This window comes from Anneissia japonica, unplaced genomic scaffold, assembly GCF_011630105.1.
Source record: "Anneissia japonica isolate Jap-2015-1 unplaced genomic scaffold, ASM1163010v1 scaffold287834_len5846547_cov211, whole genome shotgun sequence".
Classification (NCBI taxonomy): Eukaryota; Metazoa; Echinodermata; class Crinoidea; order Comatulida; family Comatulidae; genus Anneissia; species Anneissia japonica.
The window spans coordinates 5769087-5781319 of NW_022704992.1; the positions used below are offsets into that span (position 1 = coordinate 5769087).

General features: G+C 33.4%; 1 protein-coding gene across 1 annotated transcript in view; it reads left to right on the plus strand.

The window, feature by feature from the left end:
* LOC117105006 (carnitine O-palmitoyltransferase 1, liver isoform-like) overlaps positions 1-12233 on the plus strand; it is a 29538-nt gene that overhangs the window by 909 nt on the left and 16396 nt on the right. The window contains exons 2-6 of the mRNA XM_033245987.1: positions 6381-6550; positions 8453-8589; positions 9382-9556; positions 10802-10903; positions 11605-11837. Of these exons, the coding sequence (XP_033101878.1) occupies positions 6381-6550; positions 8453-8589; positions 9382-9556; positions 10802-10903; positions 11605-11837 (817 nt within the window). The remainder of the gene's footprint in view (positions 1-6380; positions 6551-8452; positions 8590-9381; positions 9557-10801; positions 10904-11604; positions 11838-12233) is intronic.

Consider the following 12233-nt stretch of genomic DNA (forward strand, 5'->3'; position numbering starts at 1 on the left):
CTCCATTTTAGTAAAATTTATATCCTAACCTATTTGAGAGGCTATTAAAACTAAATAAATAGAAAAATAAAATATTTCAGGAAGAAATTTATCCTGCCTGATACCGTCATAATATCTTCCATACAATAACATTTTTAAAAATGTTTCCCTCACAATTTAAATTAATATAAACATTTATCAGTTCAATGGCTGGAATGTTTGAATGAATCGCAACATCATATTTTTTATACAGCACCACAATGTCGAGTGAGGGCTCAGCGTGCCCTCTATAACTTTTTACTTCACAAAATTTTAAAGATATTGACAAAAGAAAAGCATTTTATTTTTATTTTTCCATCCAGATTAATTTGTATAGTAATAATTTTGTTTTTATTTTTCCCATATTCTGAATATAATACATTTTACTATAAATAAAGATATATAAAGATGTAAAAAAGTCCAAGCCTATCAAATAATAACATACTGTACAGTACTGAATTATCACAAACTGAACAAAGTTGTGTTTTTACTGAAATGACTAGTATTGGATATTTACAACTAAATACTAGTCATTCAGGAAAAATAGCACTTTGTTGAGTCTGTATTGGGTACAGATGTGAATCATTGTACAGGTTGGCCTGGACTTATAGTACATTCTGTGCATTTCCTGCAAGCAAACAAGAATCTCCCGGAAAGTAACCCATCTCCGCAAATCCCTAATATTTGCATGTTTTTACTACTTTATTATCAATTGTCTCATGGAAATCAGTGGCGATGGGTATCACCATGCGCACCGAAATATAATTGAGAAAGCTCATTCAACCAGATCTCTCGGAAGGGATTTCTTCCAACTTGGAACCCCTGCCTGCAGATGACCCAATAAATGTTGAAACGTTGAATCATGGCTCCCTCTCTGTACATTTAAATTTCTAGATTTGGCTGGTAAAGTATCATGTCCATTCCACAGTAGTTCATTGATTTAATTTAACCCTGGTGTACAGTAATTAATGCTAATTACTTACATTGTTTTCATATCATGTCTTCAAAATATTTTTGTGAGTTTTATGAAATTGATACTGGTACTGCATTCCTCCCTGTTAAAGTTTCTTTTTTCATTTACGTTTTTATAGAGAATATTAAATACCAAGACATTAAAAACATTTACTGGTATTAACTAATTAATTGACAAATTAATTTGCATATTAATTTGAAATCATGGTACATTTGATGATGAGGTCAAGTAGAAAGTAACTGGCAGAAAATTGGTAATTCATTATAATTTGTTGGAATATGCATTATATTAATTTATTTGTAAAGTAAGACTGAACAACAGTAGATTTAAGTGTGATGTATTGTCCCATGGAAAATACAAAGAACAAAAATCCTAAAAATTGTTTTTGAAATTAATTATCGTGCTCATTTTGATTAACATAAAAAAATAGAAATAGAAATTAATGTAGTAAGTACATTATACCCATAATTTTACAGTGAAGGGTAATAGAAACACTTATAGTCATTAGAAATGTTTATTATTTTTATCATTATCCAGTATAAAAATCAGGGTATGCATTTTTTTAATATAAGAATTTTTATTCTCAAGTAAATAATTTGTGTGTTACTGCAAAATTAGTTAATTTCAAAATGTTTTTAAATAAGATTTTTTTTGTTAATTTCAGTGGACAATACATCTTTACAGCTAAAAATTTGTGTTTAAAAGTTGACAGTATATCTGATATGAAAGTTATTTTCTTAAAAATGCTAAATTCCTAGCTATAGGAATTTACAAAATATCTGATTATAATAAACCGGAATTAGATTTGTTGAATAAAATATGAGAAGTAACTAATGGAATGTGTCTGTAGAGTTGTACTAGTAATGCGTTGCTTGTAATTGTATCATAGGAAATGTAGTTGTATAAACATTATTACTAGCAAGCAGCGTTATATTGACCCACATACTGAACACATTGTGAAGGTGACTTTGAGAACGTATCAAAATACTGGTACACATTCTATTTACGATATATGACAAGTGCTTTCCTGAGAGATAAGCTGAATGCATCGCTCATTCACCTTCAGCTCTGTCAACTGACAAATGATTTTAATGGGGATGACTTGAATGATAAATTCAAGCAAGGTACCCTATCTCAAGTAACTGCATTGCTGTATTGCAATTGTTAATCATTATTAATTGACCTTGAGTTTAAGTCTTACTGTATCCTGTTGCTTTGTATATTTACAATAGTATGGTATCATTTATTAGCTCTATTGTATGGTTGATTGTTGAGGTTCTTTCCTTCCCAGTGAAGATATAGAAGGAAACTGAAAATTGAACATTAATAATTAAAAGGAAGTTTCTGGTAAAAATCGTAAACAACAACAGAAATGGTTATCACCCAATGCCGGTTTAGCCATCAGTTTTACCAGTAAAAATGAACAGCTAACCAGTAAAAATAGTTTGGTGGGGTAAAATTTTCATGTCATTTCATATGTGCTTGGCTAGCGTTTACCATATGTACAAATTTAGAAGTAAAAATGTTAGAACATTAAGAACAACAACATAAAATATTACTACCTGTGTTTTCCAACATTAATAATATATTGGGAAATCTAGCTGTCAACAACTGAATATTAAATTTAGGATAAACATGAAAGCAATGCCAGACTTATTTTGATTTGCTGAATATGGCAGCCATTGTGTTGAGTGCTGATGATACACAAATTTGAAGGAGCATGGTATACTGTCTATAATAGATGTGGTTGGTTGGCACATTGGTTGTGGCTTGGACTTGGACATGGGTTCAAAACTCTTTTGGGCAAGGATCACTTGTGTCCTTGGGCAAGGCACTTTATCTGTGTCTGTCTCTCTCTACCCTGGAGTATAAATGGGTACCTGGTAGGATGTTGTGGCATTGAATGTTTTAGTTTCGTGCGATAAAGAAGTAGCAAACGACTAGGTATACTCCCCAGGGAGCAGAGAAGGTTGCACTTTGTGCTGGTTTGCCGTTGTACGTTATCCAGTGACCATGGCCTTGTAAATCCATTAAGGTTATGTCCCATCAAATGAACAGAATAAAAGTTCAAAACCCTTTATCTAAATGCCCAAATTTTAGATGACATTATGTTCTTGATATTCAGTATTCTATGATTATTTCCTTAATAAAATATATAGTTCTATGATACTGTACAAAAATTGTTCCAAGAACTGAATATTTCAATTGCAAGGACATTGTGCTTTAAACTTACTGGTACCAAATTTATAAATATTGGTTTGGCCATAACACGCACACACACTAAGTTTTTTAACGAGCGTGAATCATGCAATGGAACTAAGTAATACTGTCGGTGAAGAACTGAAATTTATAATGCAATATCTGAATTGGTAAGCAAGTTAGTTTTTAGCTTTCAAAATCGAAAAATCAAAAAAAAAATCAAAATAAGTATTGTCTGAATGACCCTAAAATTTCCATGTCACGCTGTGCTTGGGCATAATAGTGTCATGTGAATGTGTTTTATATTAATTGTCTATCACTACTCTACAAATTATTTTATTGATGGTTCTAATTTTTTCTTGAAAGTTGCACAAAGACAAAATTATGGATACTGTAGCTACTGGAATCGAACCGGTTCATTTGGAACCATTTGATTGGTATTGCTCTCTGCAAACCTCATGCAAACCTCAACAAATTAAGTCTTCTGGTACAGTATGCTGTCTTGAGGTCGGGCAGCAATTCTGTTGAGAACACAATGCCACGATGCACGCAACTGACCATTTTCAATGAAGCTCTGTTCAGAATGCCAGTGACAATCAGTAGAGAGAGCAGCTTAGCTCAGTCGGCTAATCTGGTGTTAGCCACTGTTTGTGCGCCAAACTGTGGAGATCTCTAGGTCTCCTTGTGTTTCAGCTGCAGGGCTGAAATACAAGTTACAATAGCACATCGTCTTTTGGAAGAGACGTTCAAGCCGTTGGTCCCATTTGTATTTATGGGCCATGTCCATGTTAAAGAATACAGGCACTCTTCGGAAAAGAGTAGGGGATTGTCTCCCGGTGTACTGCTCAATCACCACCAGAAGGACCCCACTGGAAATAAGTCATCTTCTAGACTTTTGTGGAGGTTTAGTTATAGGTAGCTTTCAATTTGTTCGACGACGTGATACTAGAACGGAGTCGCTCATGCGTGACCATCCTACCAGGCATCTTATGTTCTCTGCATACGTAGATTTGGCCGAATTGCATCCTAGAATTTAAGCGACGAAGAGAACTTAAATGTTCTCGCATGCGCAGATGACTTTTAGTGACCTCATTACGTTCTACATCTTACCGTCCGCTAATACCACCGCTTGAACTTCCAACTGAGCAAAACTGCCATGGTTGGAAATTATTGTTCACAGTACTTTGCTCAAAGGGACTTTTATCTAGATTCTTTTTTTATTTGTTATTACAAAGGATATTTTATTTTGCTTTCCTTTTATCAGGAGTTATTTACTCAAGTATATCTATCCTTTTCTCTATATTTAGAAATGTATGTCACCATATTGATTTAAATCCACTTATTTTATATGGCTTGTTTACAAAAGATTATAAGAGGATGTATATTCTGTGCTATCAGTTGGCAACCTATTTTTACTTACTATTTTTACTTAAAAACTTGTGTTGCGACCCATTGGTGTCATTATCTACAGTAAACATTATTAATTGGAGTTTTTTATAATTTAATAATATAATAGGTGCTTATCAGTTCAAGAGAGTTAGAGGTCGTTCAACAATATCAACATTTTCACAAGTGTACAAATGGTACGCTAGGAGACAGATTTGTATACTTTATATGCATACAAATGTTGGTATATAAAATAACATGCAATGTAAAATAATGGTAAAATTATAATGTAACCATGGATATAATATTCACTTTTAAGCAACCAAGTACATTGCTTTAGTGCACTTCACAAAAAGATGGAGAATGTTTTTGCAAAATCAGCATTTTTTGTACACTTTTGAGGGAAGGGAAGGGTACCGGAAAAGAGTACTATTTGTACACTGATGAAAATGGTGATAATTGTTAATTGGACAGTTGGGACAGTCCCACACAATTTTCTATTGGGTCCACAAAGAATGGGTCCACATTTTTAAAAATTCGTCTAAATTATACTGTTTATGCAAAAAAAGGGTCTAGATTTCTCATAATTTGCTTAAAATTAGTAAACTTTTAAGATAATGGGTCCACATTCTTCATATTTTTTGCGTAAAATGGGTCAAATTTTTAGGAAATGGGTCCACATTATTTGAATTTACACGTAAAGTTGGTCCACCCTGATATTGTCCTGCACTGTTTTGAAAATCCTGGCTACGGCATTGGAACAATCCTTGAAACTATTGTAGTATTATTGAAAATTTGAGCTACTACACAACATGCCTGTGATGATAAAAATTATAATCTTAGTAAGCATTAAAAAACATTTCACTTTTACACTATTTGAGTTTTTATCGAATTAACTGGAGATTAAGATAATTTGTTCTCTTTCATGCTAGAACTTCTTGAAATATTCTTTTTTATTTTCTCCCTTTGAGACCTCTAGTTTCAACAACATCAACTCTTTTTTTGTCTCCTTGATCAGACATTACTGTGGATCCACGGATGTTTACCACATTACTGTAAAATGTAGTACCAGGACACACTTTTTTTTAAAATTAATGTGTTTGGTAAAAATAGCAATACTGTATGAATGTCTGCATTTGTTTCGGATTGGATTGGATTGGATTTATTCAGTGTTAACACCAAGGATACCCCACGAAAGTCTAGAAGAAGACTTATTTCCAGTGGGGTCCTTCTGGTGGTGATTGGGCAGTACACCGGGAGACAATCCCCTACTCTTTTCCGAAGAGTGTACTGCATTCTTTAACGTGCACATGGGCCATCAATGCACACGGGACCAACGGCTTAAACGTCTCATTCGAAAGATGGAGCCCTCCAGCTGAAAACACAAGGAGAAGCAGCGATGGGAATTGAACCGGAGACCTAGAGATCTCCACGGTTCAGCGGACACACAGTGGCTACCACCGGATTAGCCGACTGAGCTAAAAGCTCCTCTCAGTATTTCTGTGCGAGTAGGGAACTTTAAATTTTTACATTTAGCTGATTAAAAAACCTATCTCTATGTTAAGCCAGACACACACTGCGTCGGCAGGCAAATCCAACTCTGGTCCCTGTGAGTGTTAGATGATGCGACACTGTCTGCGGATTTTCATTAAAACGATTCGTTACGTGCACCTCGTGGCTTTGCGTTGACAATGGAATCGCGTCGACTAACAATAGTTGTGCGCAGCGAACGCTCAGATTTAGACAGGCAAGTTGGAAATTGGAATATGTGATCTAATGAATTTTTGTTATATTTTACTTGCAGTTGCCCTACTTGGTGAGCAAATAAGCAAGATGGCTGAAGCCCATCAGGCTGTCGCGTTCCAGTTTACTGTCACCAACGAAGGAATCGATGTTAGCTTGAACCATGAAGCGTTAAAAGCTGTCTACAATAGTAGCAAAAGGTCATGGAAGAAGCGATTCAGCAGATTCAGGGTAAGCCAATTCATTCATCTTTTTGCCCTCCAATTTGAGATCCCCTCTAATTCTAAGACCCCTCTATTTCGAGACCACTTTTTCAAAGTACCAACTAACAATTTCTATCTTTTTTTTTTTTGATACAATGTTAACCCTCTATTGGACACCGAGACCACTCGGGTCCCAAAGGTGGTCTGGATTTAGAGGGTGAACTACATACACTTTTTAATGTTCTCTAAAGAATCTGGTCAATAGACTATTTTTTTTTGCCATGGTCATCCCAGAATCCTGTGAAAGCACATTAACAACTGGTCTAAATTTATAAGTTGTGTGTTAACAAGTTAAAACTGCTTGCTTAGACATCAGTATACCTTTAAGAAGTTTACAATTGCCTTCTTAACCATACTCTTAGTGTTTCCTTCCCATTTGACGAGATTAACTAGATCAATTAAAGGGAGTGGTATACTAACAAATAATGGGTCTGGCATAAAAGTTGGCGACAACTAAAAGAATCTTGAATTATTTCGTCATAAATTGGGATTGAGCTTATGTATATTGGCCATAGCCCAAGGTTTTACAAGTTTACATAAATGATTTTCTTTACTTTCACCCATGGTCTGGATGATATACTTAAGGCCAAGAATTTCAACAAATTAATTTGAGCCTAGAAGAGCATTGTTTCGATTACAATGAGGAAGACAGAGCATAAGAATTGTTCCCTATGTTATGCCACCAATCAATAGTCCAATAATATCTCTTTTCACTGAAGGAAGTCATTGATACATTGAAAAGCAAAAGAGGGAAATTAAAATAAAATACCTTGTAATGCTATCCCAAATCAAAAAGGCCTTGGTGAAATATGTCAGTGCAGTTGTTGAATCTAGGAAATTGAAATAGAGGGCATTGGGGAGGGAATTTTGTAGATGGATGGCCCACTACCGTTAGGGCTTAGGTGGACAAATTTCATTGGGTTGTGGGAGGGGGGAGGGGAAGAGGGGGATGTGTTGGTATTTTCAGGCAAACCGATACCTTGTTAATATGTACAAGATTGGTAAAGATTGCTTTTATTGAACTTCAAACAATTTTGTGTCTCATCCTTGACCTAATAACTGTCTCTTATACACATCTAGATGTGTATAAGAGACAGGTTCAGCGGACACACAGTGGCTACCACCAGATTAACCGATTGGTAATAGTGGTTTAATGAAATTGAGGCAGTTTCCGCAGATGACGTTAAATATTACATTTAAACTTTATCATTAGGCTTGAAATCTTTTAGTCCATTCAAGATAACTGTTTTGTTTGACTTGTAACTTTTTTTATTCAGTATGATAACCTTTCTTTGATAATATTGTTATCAAGTACTCCTATATTTATAACATTGCTACTGTAGATATGCTTTTTTGTTCTAGAAAAAGGTTTGTTTAAAAATGAGTGCATATTTGGTCAGAAATAGATAAAGATTGCATTTATTATAGTGGATTGATTGCAATGCTATATTTTGCTATGATAATTCTTGATTTGAGTGACTGTCGAGTTGAGTGGCATGTGTGTATCTCCTTTGGGCAGGATTATGTTGGAAGTTTTTTTAATCATTGACAAGGGAAATGATTCATGGCTACAATATGACTGTTCCAACCAATACTATTCTATGGTCATACCTGAATTATATCCTGCTACCCTCACAAAACATGTATGTTTCTAATATGCCCATTGAAACAGAGCAGTCATTGTGTAACGTATCCGTAACCCCACTCCCTATCCCCTCTCCCCCAAAAGAGTATCTCTTTACTGATTTGTATTTCTTAATATTATTTCAAATTATTTATCAAATTATTTTCGAATGGCATTGAAGCTGTATGTTGTACATATGATTATTAACGTTAATGTAATTAATTTACATATTTTTACAATTTTTAGAACCATATTGTTACAACAACCTACCCAGCTAGCCCAGCATCATGGCTTGCTGTTGTGAGTTTAGTTCTAGCCTTTAGTCTGGCCAAAGTCGATCCTTCTATGGGTATGATTGCTAAAGTACGAGAACACCTTCCCTTGTAAGTATCAACTTATTTTTTTAAAATAATTTCTTAATAAACTAACATTTAGGTTGCTAGGGATATTTGAATCATAGTACTGAGGTATGTTATTGTACTATTGTAAAACTCAATTAAATTTTGACCATATTGGCATATTATGAATATTAATTTAGTACTTTGAAACTGACTACCAATCGAGTGAAAAAAATTACCTAAACTGAATGTCACATAATAAATTGTATTATTTATAGAGAGCAGCTTAGCTCAGTCAGTTAATCTGGTGGTAGCCACTATGTGTGTGCTGAACCGTGGAGATCTCTAGGTGCCCGGTTCAATTCCCATCGCTGCCTCTCCTTGTGTTATAGCTTGATGGCTGAAATAAAAATTACAATAGCGCATCATCTTTATAAGACCTTTAAGACGTTAGTCACGTGTGCATTTATGGCCCATGTGCATTTTAAAGAATGCAGTACACTCTTCGGAAAAGAGTAGGGGATTGTCTCCCAGTGTACTGCCTAATCACCACCAGAAGGACCCCACTGAAAATAAGTCTTCTTCTAGACTTTCGTGGGCTATCCTTGGTGTTTACACCAAATACATCCAATCCAATCCAATTGTATTTCTATATTTTCCCATTGTATTTGAAACTTTTCCATTCCATTTTTCAAGTACAGTGTATTATTACTGTAAAGATGTTAGTTATAAATTATATAATAGGGAACATTTCTGAAACTTCTCCATTAAATGTATGGAGGATTTATAAGTGTATTGTTTTTTATTATAACCAATCATACTTTCTTTCCTTTTCAGGGGATCATATCTTGACACTTCCACCAGTAGCTATATGTCCACGATACTGTTTGCTACAATACTTTGGTTGGTGATCATCTACTCAACACGATATATGCTCAAGTTCCTCTTGTCATATCGTAGGTTTATGTATGAGCCAAGAGGAAGAGCGTCACTTTTGACCAAACTATGGGTGGTTAGTATTTCCATTTCTTTTGTCATTATATTAGTAAAGTTTGTTGATATGATGATGACATATTTTCCCTTTTTGGATTTGGACACTATAGTAGGGCCTTACTATTATTACTATTTTGAGGTCATACTCTCATTTAAATTATTAATACTCTGTTCAAAAGAAAGAAGTATTATTTATAACCCATAAAGTGTATGTTGTATTCATTAAGAGGACTGGAGGCATAGGCCTATGTACGATATTATTAATAAATGCCCTAGACTGGCTAGAAACAAACAAAATAGTTCCTCTATTCATTTTTTCATTCATTCTCATGGTATATTTATTAATTCAAAAATTACAATACAAAGGTAAAAAGAAATTGTCAAATATAACATTGTAGTAAAAAGAACTAAATTGTGGTATATTTACAAGCAAAAAACAATTCACAATAGGTAAATAAATACTTAAAAAGCAGAAAAGCAGTTACATTAAGAAGCATAAGAACAACAATTTACAATAAACATACAAATACTAAAAAAGCAAAAAAGCATGGGGCAATAAAAATATTCATAAAAAAAGAAATATTTAAAAATGTAAGAAATCATTATTATAAAAATTGACATTCAAATCTTTAATCCAAATAAGGTTATAATTAATTATAGTAATAATTGCAAAAATTCATATTTTTAAAAAAAAAGCACAGGACAATAAAAATATAAAAAAACATTCAAAAAGAGAAAAATATAAACTCCAAATTCATTATCATTATAAAATACTTTTAATTCAAAATATTCATTAATTAAATATTTATTCGAATATTGCACAAGAAAAAAAAATGTGGTCATTATTATTTATTATAGTGATTATTACTATTTTATTTTATTGCATTTGAGGCCAAGCTGTACTTGCTTGGAATATGATATTAAGGATGCATTTCTTAAGGTATTGCTTAAGTATGCAAGTAATTTATATAATATAAAACTAGGTAAAGAAATCCTTTCCATCAGTAATAAAAGAAGATATTTCTAAATACCAAACTTAATATTAAATTTGTAACTATGCCTATATTTATTTGTTGTGAATTTTTAATTTCTAAAAAAAAATCATTTGGTTCCATTTATTTAATTTCAATAATTTTTTTGTATATTACATACCTAAGTGTTATGTATGCATTTTCCAACAAATTACTAATATTTATGCTTAGTATAATAGAGCAAACATTAGCCAAAGTTCTCATACCAGCATTTATATTTGTTTGTTTTGCAGCTCTGCCTCAAGGTGTTTTGTACTCGTAAACCCCAACTGTACAGCTACCAGAACACACTTCCTAATCTTCCTTTACCGAGTATAGACGATACATTAAGACGGGTATGATCAATTATCTAGCATCTGTCACTCTACAGCTATGAGAGATTGCTGCTCTAAAAAAATTCTTAGTTTTGTTTTGTTTTTTTTTAATGCTAACAAATTGATTTTAATAAAATATCATTATAATTATTTCACATATTTTGCTGATTTGATAAGTAGGATTATGATGGGAAAACTGTAGTGGTAACTTTTTAAAAAAGAAAAAAAAAGAGAAAAGATGAATCCCTTCTAATACAGTGATACGACAATGAGGATTATTTATTATTATTTATTATAATGGGGTTGAGATTGTAATGAATGTAGTGATGATGTAAAGGTAAAAGTGATAGTGATGATGAAGACAGTGATAATAAATACTACTGATCAGGTGGTATGTGATAATGATAATGACGATGTTGATAATAGTAAAGACATATTAATAATAATTAGGAGCTCATCATAATAGTCAATGGCCTAGTTCAGACTAGGTGGATAAACTCGGCTCAACTTACCGGGTTTATCCAACTGCCAGTCTGAACTAGGTGGCTTATCTCAACTCGTTTCCTGGTTACAGTTCATCAATATGCAAATACTCACGTCTGGCTAATCCTGTTAGTCTGAACGCCTGGCAAAGTTAAGCTGGGCTTAACCTTGAGCTGGGCTCAACGTATGCCTGGCTTGTCTCCAAGTCAGACCGTAGCCAATATGATATTTATTTACAGTATTTACGATCAGTGCGTCCATTTATGGATGATGAAAAGTACAACAGAATGGAGAGACTTGCTAGTGACTTTAAAAAGAACCTCGGAATGCGATTACAACGCTACCTCTACCTCAAATGGTGGTTCTCTTCTAACTACGTCAGCGATTGGTGGGAAGAATATGTATATCTTAGAGGGCGCTCTCCACTCATGGTCAACAGCAATTATTATGGACTTGTAAGTAACAATAAAAAGTATGATTAAAAATAAGATAATTTGTTTTTGTACATACAAATATCACCAGTTCAATGTATTGATTACTAACATGCCCTTGTATGTATACATCATACAACAGATAATATGTACATTATATATTTTTATTAATTTTATTTTTTTTTAAATTTATGATTTTGGCAATAAGGAAAGCCACAATTTGTATTGCACCAAAAAAATTCACTGTGATGCCTAGAGTATCAAAGGTGGAATAGGCCACTGTGCTGCTTCTGAATAGTACTGTAATATCTTCTGCCATAGTAACTAAATCTTATTGAGCCTAGTTTTCATAAAATAGCTACATGCTATTGCCATCAGTTGTTGGTAATGCTACATGTATTGGTTGATTAAATATGAAGTGTTCCTAATCGCATTGG